The sequence below is a fragment of the Polypterus senegalus genome, chromosome 15, assembly GCF_016835505.1.
Source record: "Polypterus senegalus isolate Bchr_013 chromosome 15, ASM1683550v1, whole genome shotgun sequence".
NCBI classification, from domain to species: domain Eukaryota; kingdom Metazoa; phylum Chordata; class Cladistia; order Polypteriformes; family Polypteridae; genus Polypterus; species Polypterus senegalus.
Window position 1 is genome coordinate 116,677,342 of NC_053168.1, and position 20,357 is coordinate 116,697,698.

At 36.9% G+C, this 20,357-nt stretch overlaps 1 protein-coding gene across 2 annotated transcripts in view; it reads right to left on the minus strand.

Moving 5' to 3' along the window:
• hivep1 (HIVEP zinc finger 1) overlaps positions 1 to 20,357 on the minus strand; it is a 129,791-nt gene that overhangs the window by 47,842 nt on the left and 61,592 nt on the right. For both annotated transcript variants that reach the window (XM_039736166.1, XM_039736167.1), the window contains exon 3: positions 13,733 to 13,786. In XM_039736166.1, the coding sequence (XP_039592100.1) occupies positions 13,733 to 13,786 (54 nt within the window). The remainder of the gene's footprint in view (positions 1 to 13,732; positions 13,787 to 20,357) is intronic.

Consider the following 20,357-nt stretch of genomic DNA (forward strand, 5'->3'; position numbering starts at 1 on the left):
TATTACAGTTAAGGTTCTAGAGTTTAATAATTTGATTTGAAGAACTGCTTGGCTTACCTTTACCTTACAGGACTCATTTTTGCTTATGCCTCAGTGTAGGCTGTGCAAAATGCACACCTTATTATGAATTCAAGGATATAAGAAGGCAGCATAACCTTTAGCTGGTGAATGACCTGCCTGCAAATAAAGTATCCCCAGATGTTCTCTGCATTTAAATTAAGGCCAAAAATCCATTACTTTAGCATAGTGTACTCTTTTTAAAGCTGCTATTCAAGCTGCATTACTGTCCACTAAATTAGCTTTTTGTCTAGACTGCAAACATTGCAATCAACATGTCTTGCTGTTACTACCCTGTTAAGACTAATTCTTTTTTCTGCTCTGAATCCTGCAACAGCAGCAGTTGGTGCCACTGGTTACTTTGGCCAAGTAAAACCTCCTAGTGTTTCAAAAGAATCTGTTGCAAATATGGCAAAATGACAAACAGAGAACAAAACCTTAACCTGTCTGCAACTTGGGCCTTTTAAAAATAACTAAAATAAAAACTGAGCAACTAGCTGTAATTTGATTAACTTTTTCCAAAGTGTCTGGATACCCAACTAAAGGTCTTGCTTTCTCCTCCTCCACTGCCAACTACCTAAAAGTTACCGGTATTAAGAGCATTAAGTGACAGAATGACAAGACAAACTTTAAAACAATGTCTTCATGTATACAGTATATAATAGTAGTAGCAGTACAACATGTTTACAGATTACAGTGAAATTCTTATTTTGCTGTTCCATCAACATGCAACATATTGCCACTCTGCAGTTGCAGGAGAAAAAGAAATATATTAAAATTATGCCTGTCAAATTTAAAGCACATTCAATTAATTGCAAAGATATATTGCACTGCATTTACAGTAGTGCATGCATTGTTTGACACACATTTCCGGTTTTAAAATTGCCTTTAAACAATAAATATACAAGTAAATATTCTTCATCTGTCACATAAAAGTAGACATAAATCAGTGTAGCTATACACAAGGGTAGCAGACCTCAGCTTGTGCAGTATACAAACAGATGTCAGATACAATGCAACAAAATTTATTTCAATAGCACATTTGCATACAAAGGACGTAGTTCAAAGTGCTTTACAACATGTCAAACAAGTAGTTACAGGAAAAGAAAAATTAAATTTAGGTAAGAATAAAAATTAATAGTATACCAAAATAAATACGTAAAATTAAATTTAGATAAGAATAATGAATAAATAGTATACCAAAAAAATACTGTACACTTACATAAAAACGATACCTAATTAATAGAAACAGAGTCCTTACAATATAATTTTTTTTTTAAGTTTCTAAATAGCAGTCTGATGATAAGGTCAGAAGGCCAGGGTGGTCAGAAAATAATAATATACTAATAATAATAGTACAAAAACTCAAGTTAAGATGGGGGGAAAAAAACACAAAAACAAAATCAGCAGGGGTTCCAGACCAAAAGACTGCCAGTCCCCAATGGGCATTCTGCCTAACAAATGTATGCAAGGAAAAAAAAAAAAAACAAGGGAAAAAAACAAAATTTAAAACGTAGCTAAAAAGTGGTACTTAGAAAGGGCAGTTGCTTGCACAGTGGCCAAACACACATCTCCATATTAAGCTGTGTTTTGATACCACAGTGATTCTGCTGTGAGCTTCCACTTCTGTCTCTTCTACATCAATTTTTCTCTTCTGTGTCTACAGTCTGTACCAAATCAAAGTCTTCCAAAGCCTACAATGGCTTAGGGGGAAGAGCTCCCTCTCACTCCACACCTTACTGTGCTGATCCATGCCAGGATCGAGACTATTTGGGAATTACATACCAAGATTGATGGACTAACTAACTAAGGACCCTCTTTCCCACCTACACAAACAAGTCTACACAACGTCTCTCTCTCATTTAGTGTACCATAAAATTTAGGACAGATTTAGAAATTAATAGATTAAGACAGAAGAATGTACAATGAAGAACAAAGACAAATGTTAACAACTATTAATAATAAAACACATATGTAACATTTTAATATTATTAATCATCAGTAGAAAGCTATTGTTTCACACAGAGTTGCTAATGTTTGGTAACCTTCATCCTTCCTTTATAAATAAATACAGGAATAGGCTGGTTAGAAAAAGAACTGTGCTTTAAGTTTTCAAAAATGAAATCCAACTTTGACAAAAATGACCCTAAAACATAAAGACACCTTATGACTTAAGTTGCACATAACTTCAAATATTTTCCTACTTCTTTTGACCCAGATTCATAGGCAACTATATAATTTGTGTAGATTAAAATATTGAAATTTTAGGCTTATTTTATTCCTTATAAGATTATGTTATTGTTAATACATTAACAATATTTTATTTAAAAAAATACTTGGTGTACATATGAAAAACTAAGACATTCACAACCACACAAAAACTGTGTGTAATCTCTTGATTAAAATCCCCAAAGGCACTATTAAGGTGAGGAGTAGGAGTTATAGAAATCTCACTTTTAGTTGTGCCTCTAGTAAGAGTTCAGTACTTAATTTAAGACTGAAAAAAATGGTGGTAATTGAAAATATTTCATTTCCTTTAGGTGGTATGCCAAGAAAAAAATGCTGAAAACCCCAAGCCTAGAGATACGGCATGACATTTGATGACAGATGTGTCAATAGCCTGCTGTAGTCCAGCATTTGTTTTGATTAATATGTCTGCAAATAATATAGTGTGACTACTGTTAGCATTAACCAAGACCAATAATCATACTCCACTTTGCAAAACTGTCTTTATTTTGGGGACCCTCGACCAAAGTTGTTCCATTAATGGTGTCCGAGAGAAACGAAAATTTACCTTGCTTGCTTTTAAAACTCCCTGATGGTTTAAAGGAGGAAATTACCAATGCTTGTGAATTTAGTGCAGACAGATTTAAATACCACAAAAGCAAAACATCCGTGGCTTATTTCTTGAGAACAAAACATGCATGATATTGCTGTTAAAATGTATTATTTAGTAAAATGTGCAGAAGACTATAATCCATGAATGTACAACCTGACTTGCGTCCCTGAGTAAAATAAAAATCTAAAGCATGTCAAGGATTTATGAAAGACAAGTATTAGCAGTTTGAGCAGCTAGGAAGGGTACAGCAGAGAAATTCACTAAGGACTACTGGACATTGCTGAATTACCTTGGTTAAACATGTGATTAATTGAGACAAATTGAGTGCCATTTTGCAGTTGATTGTGATTAAAACATGTAACCATTTGTCAGCCCTAATTAAAATGCATATTTTTTTGTACACTTTTGGCCACCGTCTCATTGTTATCATTATATTGTTCATACTATTGGACTTCTCATGTTATGCTAAAAAGGTCATTATGCATTTGAAATTCATGCAATTGAAATTCTTAGATGGACAGAAAGGTTAATCAAGCAATAAATATTTAAAATATTGGAATTTTGAAAAAGTCCTGTAGAATTCACAATAACTTAAATATAGGATAAAATACAGTAAGAGAAAGAAGGAAGAAGTCAGAGCATATGCAATACAAAGAACCATCATTGGATAAGTGTAAAGAAATTGCTTCTGGTAAATCTAAACATCCACAAAATATTTCAATAAGTCAATGTTAATAGAATTATTTTGTCTTTTTCTGTTACTCTAGTATATTTATGAACTGTTCTGAGCCTGTCTATAAGGAAACACACTGTATAAGAATGAACTCAATTCAGTTATTTTTGTGTATATTCTCTTGGAGCACATGTTCCCAGAGGATTTCTCACAGCATCAGGAACATGAATGCCCACACATACTTTCCTTTCATCTGCTATACATAAGCATGTCATTTTATTCAAGCAGATTGGCAAAAGAGCCTCAGCGTAGCCTTGAGTGCCTTCACAAATTATTGCTTTACACTTGTGAAACATAATCAAGTGGCAGTTAGGGTTTCCTTTAGAGTCAAAACAAGTCAGCTTTTTATGAATGAAATACAAGCACAAATTGGAGCTCAATGGTAACAAAGCAGCTAAATGCACATTATTGAAAAAGGTTAAAATAAATAAATAAATAAATAACATGCATGGCAAATTGACTGAAGCAAGTGAGAGTGACGCACACTGCACCGGGCAACACAGTACAGCTGAGTGCGCGACCGGTGGGCGGAATCCCACTGATGACTAAGTGAGCCCCTGCCATCACTGGTGATTATAATGCGGGGGTGGCAACAGAGCTTGCTAGTAGCTGAAAGTACACTAGGGATTCAAGCACAGACTACACACCATCAAAAAAAGTATATATACACACACCAATTTGCTTCATGAATGAACCATATGAAAACAGAACATTTTCTAATCATGCAGATATGTTCTTTTTTTCTGAAAGAAGCAATGCGGAAAGAAAACTCTCTTTGCATTAACCAAATTTCCTTCTTGCCACATTCTTTAGAAACACCTACTGCACCCATGATCCACTGCCTTGTGAAAGTAAAATTAACTGCTTTTAAGCTACCTAGGGTTAACAGCTAACAAATCAATTTTGCTTTAACGACAGGTTATTCATATAGGTGTCTGTCACAAGACAATGTGCAGTAAGCTGACCTAGGACAATTTCCAGTTAATTTTGGAACGAATCCATTTGGCACAAAGATAACCTTTCCTTCTTTAAAGGTCTATCAGACAAGTAAATAAAAATAAGAACAGATGGCCCAAGATTAGCATAATAAAATAAAATGCATAAGTAAACAATATAATTTTTTTTTTGATAAATAAGGGAAAGGGGGAGGAATGAGAAACTATAAAAAGCCAATCAAAAATGGAACTTTGCTCTTCTGCCTTGCAACGCAGAATCCATGTACTCATCTGTGACTGAATAAAAATCTAATTGATTGAACTATTCCTGTCTTCCTCAGAGGGTTTCTTCCACAACCTCAAAACAGCAAGTGGAAATGTGTGGCTACTTTGAACGCTACCTAGTCAAACAGGACAGACACAAAGACTACAATGTGATGCTCTCACAGGAATTAAATGCTACAATCTTTTTCAATTTCTAGATATTACTCTATAATTTAGCATTTCTCAAGTACAGTGGTACCTTGAGATAGGTGTTTAATTCATTCCGTGACCGAAGTCAAAATACTCATATCTCAAATCAGCTTTCCCCATTGAAATTAATTGAAATGAGATTAATTTGTGCCAGCCCCCAAAAAACCACCCCAATTTTTTGTTAAATGTTTTCAACATAAGAAAATATATTTATATTGAACAAATATTGTATACAAACAAAATAAAACCTAATACATAAAAGAGAATCTAAAGAAATAAACAGATGTTGGCAGAGCCGATTAGCGTATTGTAATGTTTTTTTCTTTCACTTCACTTTTTCTTAACTTAATTTTCTTTTTTACTAGTTTTTTTTCCTCTTTGGCCACGCTTTCATCACTTTCATTCGCAGGGCGTTTCAATAGAAATCTTTCCAAGGAGCTTTGTTTCTTCCTTCCCTTTAGAATGTTTCTAAAATGAGTTAGGCAAGTGTCATTAAATTGCGCCGCTGCACGACCAGTTGCAACTTTTTCTGGGTGTTTTTCTTTCAATAGTCCGAAACTTTTTCCCACATTGTCAACACTTCCTTTATCTCACTTGAAAGGATAACCTCCTCCGCCTCTGGCTCCTCTGCGATACCGATCTCCAGCAGAACCTCCGTATGTTGCTGTGTCAGTAGTTCCGTCAACTCTCCGTAGTCAGTTCCTCGAAATGTACGGCGACAAGCTCTTTAATGGCTCATATTTCGAATTTTGGCTCGTAACTCAAGGCAAAAAAAAAAAATCGACCTAGTGACGGCTCGTATCTCAAAAAACTCTTACGTTGGGGCACTCATATCTCAAGGTACCACAGTAGTTTGGAATGAATTATAGTCTAGAACTGGTTTGCTTTTTCAGTTTCATTTGTGCATTTCTTTTTGGAACTTTGTATTTTTCTCCCAGTATTAATATATAGGATCAATATAGTTGTTTTTTTTACTAAACTATCTAGATTGAGTGTGTGGGTGTGCCCATGTTTGCATCTGGAATTCTTTACAGGTTTAGTTTCTGCTTTGAACCCACTGCTGCTCCATGGGGTCCAACTTACCATAATAGTAAGTATATCATAAAAATGGGGGAATGAATGAATTAATAAAAAATACAGGTTATTAAAGACATTGCTCAGAGTCATGTCAAGGTGCTATTCACTGTCTTAATAACCTTGCTTATTAGAAAATTAACATAATATATACCTAAGATCTGTTATAGTACAATTATAATAAAAGTTATGTCACTTTTCAGTAATGCCCTTCTCCATCAAAATCAAAGGAAAAGAAAAGGCACTTCCTCATAGAAATTAAGAACATGCACAAATTACCTCATTTGTTTCAAGTTACCACTATGATAATATCACAAAAAAAATCAAAGGAAAAGAAAAGGCACTTCCTCATAGAAATTAAGAACATGCACAAATTACCTCATTTGTTTCAAGTTACCACTATGATAATATCACAAAAAAATAAGTAAATGAAGGATCACTTCAGTTCATCATACAGCAATTCCACACACACAAGAAAACAACACTCGGTTAAAAACATTTTCACTTGAACTACACTTCTGGAAGTAAATGTGGGACAGACAAAGCTAAAGCTAAATCTAAATCAGAGTATGGATTTAGCCCTATAGTTGTCTCATACATGCTTGGAATCTAGGGAAGACGTTTAACTACCTATTTTCTACAAGGAGTGACATAGTTCATTTTCTGCATGTCAACTACCATTTGGTTTCTTCAATTTCTTAAGTCAGGGAGCATTGGCACACTGCAAGTTACTGTCAAGCTTACCCCTGAACAAGTAGCTTTACCCCAGATGCCCTATCTGATCACAATGAAATCATGCAACATGAAGATTTATTTCTCTATATGTGTACATTTAGCTTCACAGAGCTGATTGTGGTGCAACATCAAGCAACAACAGTAGCATCTACTGTCCAGATATTAAACCTGATGTCTGAGGATGTCAGACATCAGACTGCCTTTCTACAAAGTCTGATAAAACACTGTGTTAAAAATAAAATGCAGGAACAGCATTTTAAGGAAATATTCCCTTTAAGCTCTGCCAGTGCAAACACAAACTTAAAAAAACTGCTATTTGCAAAATTCTTAGCAACATCACTACCCCATCTAGATTATGATTATGTACCCAAGTGATGGAATTTACACTCTTTACTCTTAAATTGTGCATAGGTCCCTTAATGGCTCAAGGTGCTATTGAATGTGAGAGTGTGTGCATGTAAAAATGTGTTGTAATATACAACATAAAATTCAGAGTATGTGAAACTTTCCCATTAATTTGATGGTAATTGTCTTAAAAAGTATCACTTTATGGTTAAAGTCTTTCACTTTCCATTGAAGATAATTTGTTTAATAGCAGATTAAAGTTTAATGTGACAGTTAAATGAAGCTTAAAAGTTTAATCATGTTGTTTTGTATGATAGCTTTCAAGCAAGCTAAGTTTAATGGTATATACCCTTTAATACTCTTTGAAATTGAACATTTTAATCTACATATGTCCCAAGCACTTCAAACATCATATAAAAGTTGTAACTATTTAGTACTCAGTTGGTTGGTCAGTGTATGGGTGTATATGGACATATTCTATGGCGTTTGCCTTAACCTTTCTGCATAGTTTCACAAGTTTAAGCCCTGCAGTTCAGAGATGCTAATTTAATGCTAGCACTGTAAAAGCTAAAGGCAAGCTTTTCTGTATTTATCTTTTACCAGAGACCACAAATATATTTAATTGACTTGTGCTTGTTTATTGTAGTTAAATGTATTTTTGTAGCCACACTGATACAATTTGAAGTATATTTTACTAATTGGCTGTATTTCATTTATCCCACTTTGTTTTTAAAATAAAAAAAAAATCCATAATCTGTATGCTTCACTACTCTACAACCGAAGCATCAGTCAGAATGAAGTTATATTTGAGTGTCTTGTTTGGATTTAGGTGTGACCATACAAGTCATATTTATATAACTTTTGTTAATTAGTCATATGAATTGCATATTATTTAAGTAAATATTTAATGCAAATATGTGAAGCTTCGTTGCTACTTCAGACTGAGCTTCATTTTGACATTACATATTCAAAACAATACAGCAGAATAATACTTTCACTACAGCAAAGATGACAGAGTAATGTAACAAACATCAGAACAGCCACTTTATTGCTCACACAATTGTCAGGATGTTTCCTTCTTTTACAAAAAATTTCTCAAATTCCTTTCAAGTACAGTTTAAATACACCTGGGTTTTAGAAAAGCTTCTTTTCTTCGCTCTCAAAAGCTTCTGTCTTCAGTGTTATGTTTGGAGGGGTGAGAGGCTTTGTTAGCAAGCCTGTGTCTATCATTCAACTTTTAGACAATTCAAACAAGGTGAATTTTACTTTTCTCATAATAAAATTACATTTAAGTCATACAATGTCTTGTATTTTATTAGATGAGATTGGTTGGTGTGGATATTTTGGTCTTTTCAGTTAATTCAGATCTGCTGGCTTTAAAAAAAGCACCAATAGACATCTAAAAACTAACAAAGAAAATGATGCCATTCCTAAATATTTTCAAAAAATTCAAAAGTTTTTGAATGATGGACAGGGTATTGCTCTTCTTAAAGCATTTCATTTAATGCTAGAGAAAATATACCAGATCACAGGCCTAGGAAAACCTTATAATGTCAAGACAGAAATTCTATCATGTACTTGGATTTCCAGAAAGATTGTCAATAAACAGTTATAGGAAAACTAATATAAATGTTATGTGCACATTTGGCCAGTCATTTTCTGGAGGACAGTGGTGGTCTGCTTATGACTGTTCAGGATCAACTAAATACAACTTAACTCTGAACTTTTGTCAACAATGTTGTCTTTTGTTTTCTTGGTGAATACTGTTGTTTAATGTTTTATTCACAAAATGTTTAGATAGTCTACAAGCCGCATTTGCAATCTGTATTTGTGAAAAGTGTGAGAGAAATGATTTTGTAGTAGAATTCAAGTATTACAGAGCAGGACAGAAGATATGTAGAGGCATATCAAAGATAGAGTGTCTCATATGTCAGCTGTCTTTTGCCAGGGCACAGCTAAGAGAAAACACAGTCTGTATGGATAAACTCCTTTGCTTGGGATGAAATATTCCAAAAGTTATGTACTCCGGTTTCCTACCACAGTCCAAAGACATGCACGTTAGGTGCACTGGCAATTCTAAATTGTCCTGTGTGTGTATTTGGTGTGTGGGTGTGTGTGTGTGCCCTGCGGTGGTCTGGCACCCTGCCTGGGTGGTTGTTTCCTGCCTTGTGCCCTGTGCTGGCTGGGACTGGCTCCAGCAGACCCCTGTGATCCTGTAGTTAGGATATAGCTGGTTGGATAATGGATTGATTATCATCTAGACTGGTAAAATGGCAAAGGTAAAAGCAGCAATTTAATTCTATACTTATCAATAGCACCTGATGACTCCGACTCTTTCGATACACTAACACAATGTCTTACTGGTATTTCTGAATGGATGAATAGTAATTTTCTCAAACTAAATAAAGAGAAAACTGAAATCTTAGTAATTGGTAATAATGGATTCAATGAGGTTATCAGAAATAAACTTGATGCACTAGGATTAAAAGTTAAGACGGAAGTAAAAAACTTAGGGGTAACTGTTGACTGTAATCTGAATTTTAAATCGCATATTCATCAGACCACTAGGACAGCATTTTTTCACTTAAGAAACATAGCAAAAGTTAGACCTCTTATATCATTGAAAGATGCTGAGAAATTAATTCACGCTTTTGTTTTCAGTAGACTAGATTACTGTAACGCACTCCTCTCAGGACTACCCAAAAAAGACATAAATCACTTGCAACGAGTGCAGAATGGAGCTGCTAGAATCCTAACTGGGAAAAGAAAATCCGAACACATTTCTCCAGTTTTGATGTCACTACACTGGTTGCCTGTGTCATTCAGGATTGACTTTAAAATACTGCTTATGGTTTATAAAGCCTTAAAAAAATCACACTCCATCTTATATATCGGAATGCCTGACACATTATATTCCAAATCGTAACCTTAGATCTTCAAATGAGTGTCTCCTTAGAATTCCAAAAGCTAAACTTAAAAGAAGTGGTGAGGCGGCCTTCTGCTGTTATGCACCTAAAATCTGGAATAGCCTGCCAATAGAAATTAGCCAGGCAAATACAGTAGAGCACTTTAAAATACTGCTGAAAACACATTACTTTAACATGGCCTTCTCATAACTTCACTTTAACTTAATACTGATACTCTGTATGTTCAATTCATCATAATAACTATTCATAGTGGCTCTAAAATCCGTACTGACCCAAACTCTCTCTTCCGTTTCTTTTTCCGGTTTCTTTGTGGTGGCGGCCTGTGCCACCACCACCTACTCAAAGCATCATGATGCACCAACATTGATGGACTGAAAGCCAGAAGTCTACGTGACCATCATCATCTGGTCCTTCCATGAAAACCCTAAATACAAAGAGGACTGTTTGACTTATGTTAGGTAGAATGCCCAGAGGGGACTGGGTGGTCTCGTGATCTGGAACCCCTACAGATTTTATTTTTTTTCTCCAGCTCTTGGGGTTTTTTTTTTTTCTGTCCACCCTGGCCATCGGACCTTACTTATTCTATGTTAATTAATGTTGACTTATGTTTATTTTTTATTGTGTCTTCTATTTTTCTATTCTTCATTTTGTAAAGCACTTTGAGCTACATTTTTTTGTATGAATATGTGCTATATAAATAAATGTTGATTGATTGATATGACAAATACCATGCAGTAGTCTATGTATAATTGGAAAGATCAAGTGGTAATGTGTGTGACTCAAATCTTAGTGTAGGATATAAGGACACAGGTTTAAGGGAGATTACTGAATCTTTTGGAACTTACAGGTGCTACAGAGCTGAAGTGAGCAGTGTTAATGTGTAAACTAACTTAGGATCTTAAGGAAGAGTTTTAAGAGTGCAAATAATATACAGTATTGCATAGTAATAAAGTAAACTAAACAAATTACTAAAATAAAACAAATTTAAAATGACAAACCAGCAGGGAAAAAGCCAGGTCAGAAACAGTATTAGTCTAAAGACTGCTGGTTTAACTTGTTTTTGTACTAAACAATACAAACGTTAATCTGAAATTGTTTATAACAATCCTTAGGTTTGTCATACAATAAAACATGGTTAAATCCAAAACATTAGGATGAGTAGAATTTAATTTGGATATATGCTAAATAAAAAAGATAGCTAGGAGTTTAATTGAGTCACGCATACTTAAAGAGCAGGCATGTCAAACTCACTATCATTGGTGGACCACTTCAACTGCCATACATGTGTCAGCGGGCTGAACTGTAACAAATACTATTATACAAAGTTACTGTAGCTTTCTTTCCATATAATCTCAGTACAACAGCGTACAATTAGAGTCTTAGCCTATTGGCTAGGTCCTTATATAGGAGTCTTGCAGTCTGAAATCTATTTATTTTCTCCTGACACTTGGCATCTCTTGTTAGTAACCAGTTTGTCAATATCAGGCTTGAAATGTTGTGCAGCTGCAACTTTTATGAAGGATGAAAGGTGCTCAACAGTAAGTCTTGAGCGATGTGGTGTTTTGGTAGCTTTCATTAACGAAAACAATTGCTCACAAAGGTAAGTGCTTCCGAACATAGACAGTACTGCCAATGCCAACTTACGGATCTGCATATACGAGGGTGGCAGGTAAGCATACAAGCCTGGCACACAAACTTCGTTGTATTTTGCCGTCAGAATAGAATCTGACTGCAGTTCAATCAATTCCATTTGGATACTCTCAGGCACATTCTCAACGTTGTAAGAGTATGGTGACGTAAACAGCGCAAAGTCCTGTTCGTGTGCACTGAAATCACGAAAACGCTCACTGAATTAATTGCTCAGTAATTTAAGTTGAAAAAACAAATCCTTCAAAAATCAAATTTTACTTTACTAAGTTTACTTCAAAGTTAATATTGTAAACTAAGCCAATATGCAAAAAGCCCCCTGACCTACACTAATTTTACAAAATCACAAAACTTTCTTAATAAACAACTCACCAACTTCTCACGTCCACTTCAGATCTTCAGCTGTAGTCTACACTAATTGTTCATTACAATACTAACACAAAATTACATAAAACTGGAGGAAAATTATATATATATATATATATATATGAAAATATACATCCATCCGATTCCGCTTATCCGAGATTGGGTCGCAGGGGCAGCAGCTTGAACAGAGATGCCCAGATTTCCCTCTCACCAGTCACTTCTACCAGCTCTTCCAGGGGAATCCTGAAGTGTTCCCAGGCCAGCTGAGAGACATAGTCCCTCCAGCGTGTCCTGGGTCTTCCCCGGGGCCTCCTCCCAGTTAGAAGTGCCCAGAACACCTCACCAGGGAGGTGTCCAGGAGGCATCCTGATCAGATGCCCGAGCCACCTCATCAGACTCCTGTTGATGTGGAGGAGCAGTGGCTCTACTCTGAGTTCCTCCCGGATGACAGAGCTTCTCACCCTATCTTTAAGGGAAAGCCCAGACACCCTGCGGAGGAAACTCATTTCAGGCACTTGTATTCGCAATCTCGTTCTTTCAGTCACTACCTACAACTCATGACCATAGGTGAGGGTAGGAACGTAGATCGACCGGTAAATTGAGAGCTTTGCCTTATGGCTCAGCTCCTTTTTCACCATGACAGACCCCGATGCAGAGCCGCCTGCATCACTGCGGACACCGATGCAGAGCCTGCATCACTGCGGACACCGATGCAGAGCCTGCATCACTGCGGATGCTGCACTGATCCGCCTGTCGATCTCCCGCTCCATTACGTGAAAATATGCGAGCTATTACTACTCATGATGGTCAGTTCTGCCCAGTGGCCAGTCTCAGCAGCCCAGGCAGTAGTGCAGCCTGCCGGGCTGCTGCAGCCTAGCACTTCAGTTACGATGTCACGGCTCATTAACTTTGGTCAAGACTCGTTTTTTGGGGGAAATGTCATGCCTAGGGTATCAAGGAGCTGAAGCCGCAGCTACAACTATACTAGCAGATGACGTTTCCGGTACCTTAATGCCATGGGAAAATGAGCTTTTTTCAGAAGGTGGAAGAAAGAAAAGTCAATACGTAACGCCAAAGATGCTGAATGATTCAATCACAAACGATAGTAATCATTTCGTACAAGTTTAGTGCTAACTAGGATCTGTCATGCGGGCCGCACACATTTCTGTTGCAGGCCCATGCAGCCTGCGGGCCACGTGCTTGACATGCCTGCTTAAGAGAGCATTTTATTATACCATTAGGACACAATAATCACAAAATTAAGTTTAAAGACTTTTAGCAGCGATTACAAGCAAAATTACAATTAAATTACAAGCAAAATATTAAACAATAAAAAAAGTAAAAGGCAGACATAGAAAAAGGTTTAAAGACATGGAGGCATTATAAAAGTGCAAAGGATGGCCTTTAAATCATGAATTGACATTTTTTTTTACAAAGCAAAGAGGAAATATAAAAATCAGCCTAGAGCTGTGTTAGTCAAATGAGCCTGGTTTTAAAAACATTTCATACATAGCCATCATGGTGGAAGTGATTGTTATCAATATTCTGATGAACACATTATAGAAAAAGCAAAATGCTACAATTACAATTGACATATTACCTTTTTTGGAGCCAACAGGTTCTTTAAGTTCTTTCTGTGCTTCTTCAATTTTATCTACAAAAAAAATCATGCAAGTAAATAAATACAGTATACAAAGCATTATTTTTTCCAAGTTTTTCTGACGCTTAAAAGATACATACACAAGAAAGGGAGGAAAAGCTTATTGAATTATGTGTTTTTTGGAAAAAACACAAATAAGGAAGAAAAATCACATTCTTAGCAATAATGTGTTTTGATGACTGCATGAATTTACTCTACACTTTTATCCAAGTTAACTTCCAAATTACAAGTGCACAGAACAAGGATTTCCAAATTTCATGATAACCTCGGCTGCTTAAGTAACTCTGTTAAGGTCACATAGAAGATCAGTCATGGGACTGGACAGGCAACTTCATAGAAAACCTATGCAGAACAGTTGAAAATTGTAATTTTTAATCAGAACTGAAAACCACTGCTGCAAGCTAGTAGTAATATCAATGCCTTAGATATCAGATAAGATTGTTCCTGGGTAAGTCAATTAAAATTACAGGGAAAATGCTTATGAAAATGGAAACTAAAACAAACAAAAAAAAAAAAAAAAAAAGATTTCCAAATGAAGTTTGTGGCTGTCTACATATTACATATGCATTTTTTGTCGAATGCTTTGCAAAAATCGACAAAGGCTACAAAGAAACTCTGCCAATATTCGCATTTGCGTTCCATGAGAACCCTGGATGTGCCAGGATGTGGTCGATGGTAGACTTCTTAGGCCAGGTTTATACTTCACGCGACTTGATGCATGCTCCAGGGGATGTTTCTGCTACACAAGCATTTTACTGTTTATACTTGCGTGCATACTTTACGTAAATCTGGGAGAATCCACCAGGTGGCAGTGCGAGATATTATCACGATGAGAACAGGTTCGGCTTCACTGTGTTGTGAATTGCCTGGAACACCGCAATATCTCTGAAAAGGATGTTTAATGATAAAATCCATCAATCCAGGGATGTGTCCATTCCAGCAAGCATTGGGCACGAGGCAGAAACAATCCCTAGACAGGGCATCAGCTCATCGCAAGGTGAATAAAAGCACTCACATACACTGGCGTCATTTTGGAAGGAAAACGGAGCACACTGTGGAAATCTGTAAACTCCAGGCAGGGAATACCAGCGATGTGACACCCTGCGAGACAGCAGCGTTACCGCTCCAACACCGTGTGTGTAATTATTAACAGTATTCATTATTTAAACAAAATTAATGATTTATCTATAAAATGTAACATACATACTTTAATGCATCTCATCATGAAAGTGATATCAAGTATAAATCTAAGGAATATACATGTGCAGAGAGTTGGAATATCATACATTTAATGTGTTCTGTGTGGCCATTGCTGCTGTCAGGTCAGAAGGAAGCCCCAGAAAATTAAATTTAATTAAATTACATTTTTAGATTAAATTAATTTTTTCCTCAGAATTCTACACACAACACCCCATAATGACAATGTGAAAAAAGTTTACTTGAGGTTTTTGCAAATTTATTAAAAAAAAAAAACTGAGAAATCACATGTACATAAGTATTCACAGCCTTTGCTCAATACTTTGTCGATGCACCTTTGGCAGCAATTACAGCCTCAAGTCCTTTTAAATATGATGCCACAAGCTTGGCACACCTATCCTTGGCCAGTTTTGCCCATTACTCTTTGCAGCACCTCCCAAGCTCCATCAGGTTGGATTGGAAGCGTCGGTGCACAGCCATTTTAAGATCTCTCCAGAGATGTTCAATCGGATTCAAGTCTGGGCTCTGGCTGGGCCACTCAAGCACATTCACAGAGTTGTCCTGAAGCCACTCCTTTGATATCTTGGCTGTGTGCTTAGGGTCGTTGTCCTGCTGAAAGATGAACCGTCGCCCCAGTCTGAGGTCAAGAGCACTCTGGAGCAGGTTTTCATCCAGGATGTCTCTGTACACTGCTGCAGTCATCTTTCCCTTTATCCTGACTAGTCTCCCAGTTCCTGCCGCTGAAAAATATCCCCACAGCATGATGCTGCCACCAACATGCTTCACTGTAGGGATGGTATTGCCCTGGTGATGAGCGGTGCCTGGTTTCCTCCAAACATGACGCCTGGCATTCACACCAAAGAGTTCAATCTTTTGTCTCATCAGACCAGAGAATTTTGTTTCTCATGGTCTGAGAGTCCCTCAGGTGCCTTTTGGCAAACTCCAGACGGGCTGCCATGTGCCTTTTACTAAGATGTGGCTTCCGTCTGGCCACTCTACCATTCAGGCCTGATTGGTGGATTGCTGCAGAGATGGTTGTCCTTCTGGAAGGTTCTCCTCTCTCCACAGAGGACCTCTGGAGCTCTGACAGAGTGACCATCGGGTTCTTGGTCACCTCCCTGACTAAGGCCCTCCTCCCCCGATCGCTCAGTTTACATGGCCAACCAGCTCTAGGAAGAGTCCTGGTGGTTTCAAACTTCTTCCACTTGCGGACGATGGAGGCCACTGTGCTCATTGGGACCTTCAAAGCAGCAGAAATTTTTCTGTAACCTTCACCAGATTTGTGCCTCGAGACAATCCCATCTCGGAGGTCTACAGACAATTCCTTTGACTTCATGCTTGGTTTGTGCTCTGACATGAACTGTCAACTGTTGGACCTTATATAGACAGGTGTGTGCCTTTCCAAATCATGTCCAATCAACTGAATTTACCACAGGTGGACTCCAATTAAGCTGCAGAAACATCTCAAGGATGATCAGGGCAAACAGGATGTACCTGAGCTCAATTTTGAGCTTCATGGCAAAGGCTGTGAATACTTATGTACATGTGCTTTCTCAGTTTTTTTTGTTTTTAATAAATTTGCAAAAACCTCAAGTAAACTTTTTCCATGTTGTCAGGTTGGTCTAAGATGATGACATGGTGTATTCACCCGCTGAAAGAATAGTGCCCAAGGAATGCTGGGTATATTTAAAATGCTTGATAGTAAGCGAGTGTTTCCAATACCGTTTTTAATTGCTGAAAAATCTATGCCACACTGCCTGTATTCACACTACCTTTATCAACAACAACTGCCAAATTAAACTTTTCTGAGCTCAATCTGATTAAGTCGGAACTCAGAAATTATTTTTGAATAAGAATGGCTCTCTTACCAGTGCATTCAGCCAACAGAGAAAAATACAATTGTGAACAAAGATGAAGTCATTGCAAGCTATTTAAAACATGGACTTTGCTATTTCTTGCTGTACATGTACTTTCAGTGCCTTTCTTCTGTATTTGTGTGTGTCTGAACATATGTTAACCAATGCTCCCTCTCACGAACATATTCCCAAAAGCATGTTTATTAGACTTCTCAGATTATTTTTGAGGCACATTTCTCACTTTCTATTCATTTTTACACTTGCCAACTTTGTCTCCCATTCTTTGACTAAGTCACCAAAGCAAAACTGACCAATCTTAGTGTTACAGTAGAATGAGAGAGAGGTTAGGAGCACACATTGATACAGCACATTGCCGCACCCATCACATGACAAACCAACTCAGGATCCCAGGACGTAGCAATTGCAGTTTAAGGACCTTGCTCAAGGGCCCAACCGAGTCTATTTTGGCGTTTACAGGATTCGAACCGGCAACCTTCCGATTGCCAGTGCAAATCCCTAGCCTCCGAGCCACCACTCCACCCTATAGTAAATAGAAATTTTAATATAAAATCATTATATATTGTACTTTAAGGTTCTGGATCAAAATAATTTTAACTTTCCTGGCTGAAGTCAAATAAACAAATAAATAAATGGAGATCTTTGGTGGCAGATGATCTCTTCCAGTGGGTTCCTGAATATACTGTATGACCACAATATACACTTTATGGATGAAAAAACTCTTGACTTGATGTGCTATGATGCAAATTGCTGCTCTTAATTTCCATTTGATATTTGAATGTAACTACATGGGAATCTTCTCATTTGACCTTAATCTTGTTAAGATTTGTTACATTAGGAAAATAAACTATATATGCAGAAGTGGGGGTGTAGTGTCTCTACAAACTCTGACTTTATTTTTTTTTACTAATATTGTCAACATGAAATGTGTCCCTGAAGTTACAGAAAAATTTCCAATGAAAGTTAAAAAAAAAAAAAAAAAAAAATAAAAAATATCATAGAAATAATGGTGGGCACAAATTTATAACAAATCCTGTATTAAAAAAGTGTTGTGTCTCCCTTTTTCAGCCCCTACCCACACAATGCATCTGTCTAAGTCACTTATCATACATGACAATATGTACAAACATTATATGTTGATACAGACAGCACTGTGAGAAAAGTTTAAGAGTCTAAGTTAAACATGCATCTCATTAACTCAAAGGCACATTTTCCTACTATCAGATTCAAAGCATCAGATTCCTAAGACATTACTGACACCAGTTATGCTATGAACAACATACAAATGAAAACATCCTTGACAAAAGTAGCATTTTAATTTAAAAAAAAATTTTAAAAAAAGTGTCAGAATACATCAATTTGGTTCTTAACTTTTAGAATACAAAAGCTAGAGCACAAATGCATATGGCATTTTGTGAAATACACTTATTTATTTTCAGCAAGTGCCACTACCATTTTCTGTTTCCAGGAGTAGAACTTTCTGCCTTATTCCTCCTGTTTACTCGCAGCTTTGCAATACACACACTCTCACTTTATCATGCAGCATGCATTCTCCTGGAAGGCTGCATACGCCTCGCATTCCCAGCAAGTGAATGCTTTAATGTTCTCAGAACTCCTGTCGCCTCAAGCAAGTTAATCCACTGCTGTGTAGGTGTAGCAGCTGACAGAGCAGAGGATCAGTTGTACTGAAAATAATTGCAGTAGTTCGCAGCACCAAATATTCTTCTCTTTCACTCAGCAGAATTTCATTTATAAACTCATTCGTGAAAGAAACTCATGAAGGACAACATTTTTATACACTGTAAACCTCAGTACGCACAAGCAGAAGCAGTTTTTAAAGTCACACAGCCATTTTCTGTCCCACTGAAGTAACTGAGTTGATGTTGGCAGTAGAGAAGCCCAGAAAAGATTCTAGTCAACTGCAAGGCACACAAATAGGCACTTGTAGTTTCCAGGCAAAAGTCAAGCTTGAAAATTACAAGTGAAAGAAGATCATTGCATTGCTTTATTGTAACAAGCCCTTTCATATCTAATCCAGTACAACCAGCTCTGTAGACTACAGTATTTTTAAAAAATGTGAAGTACTGATTAATAAGAATATTTTACGTCTACTCAAGATACCCATACTAGTCACAGCATGTGAATATAAATGTTACATCGACTGTATGCACAAATATGCTGGGCGCCTGGGACTGGGACTTTGGTATTAAGAAGGGCTTTCACCATGTAGTCAAAACCCCATCACAGCTGTATGATCAGAAATGTTCCGGTCCTTGTAGGATATACCCTGCTAAATGTATCTTAATGGAGAGGTCAAAGAATGAGGAATATAAGATCCAATGAAAATGGTGATCCTAACTAAAACAAAACAAACTATCTTTAAAAGCTTTGAATCTGGTAAGTGGTGATTGCTAGAAAATATCAGGTGACAAGATGACCTTTGAAGTTAAGCCACCATATAGGTTTTAAAAGGTGCAATGCAGTCTTCGAAATGCTTGTATGAGTATTAGCTTCACTAGACTAGACCTGGTCAACAGAAAATAGATTTTGGGATACTGAACTTCACTGCCCTGGTATGTAAGGTTGAAGCATTTTCAATGAATCCAGCAATTCTTACCACTATACAGAGCACTGGCTGTGGAACCAGAATTCCTGATCTAGTAGACGTCCTACTGGAAGGACTGTTTGTATTGAGTCATAGTGATAAAGAGGCATTGGGCTGTCAGCCATGAAAATTGTGCTCAGACATGAGATTGCTTAGTAGTGTACTTGTTATCAAAGCATGTGTAATGAAAGTTCCTATTAATGTCTATGGCAGGCTTGAGAAAGTAGACTAAGGCCAATACCTGAAGAATATATTCAGGTGACATGGCAAGGCTCTGAAAAAATTAGGAATTAGTTTTTCCCTTTTATCTGACTTCATGATCTTTCCTCTGGAAGAGACTTTCCTTCTGTCTCCAGATAATGTAAAGGTAAACTACATTAAGCAGAAGATTTTAAGCATTCCAAGATCTTATTTTAGGTGTCAGTGAAGAGAGGATTGTTAGACAAACCAACAAACTGGTGCAGAGGTGTTTGATTGTGTATCAGACAGTGATGGTAAAGCAGGAGCCATGTTCTAATCAAGCTCCTTATTTTAATATTCTATCTTCTCCAAGACGTAAGCTTATGACATTGCACATAAGTTATGGACAGTAACAGAAGAAAGAGGTCACAGATACAAATGGATTAACTAAGGCACCTTTGAAAAGATTAAGATTTAGCTCTCCAAGACTTAGATGTAGAGCCTTGGAATACAAAAGTCCTCATAACACCACCACTAATACCACAGACTAAGAGTGATCCACTAACATGGTTCAAGCATCTAGTGAACATGCATCCCACAACAGATGCTCTGGGTATAGTCAATTCGGAGGTGACCCAGGACACACTGGATACATTTGCTCTCATTCTTTAAAAAACAGAGAAGACTAATAAGACCTGCGGAGTGTGTT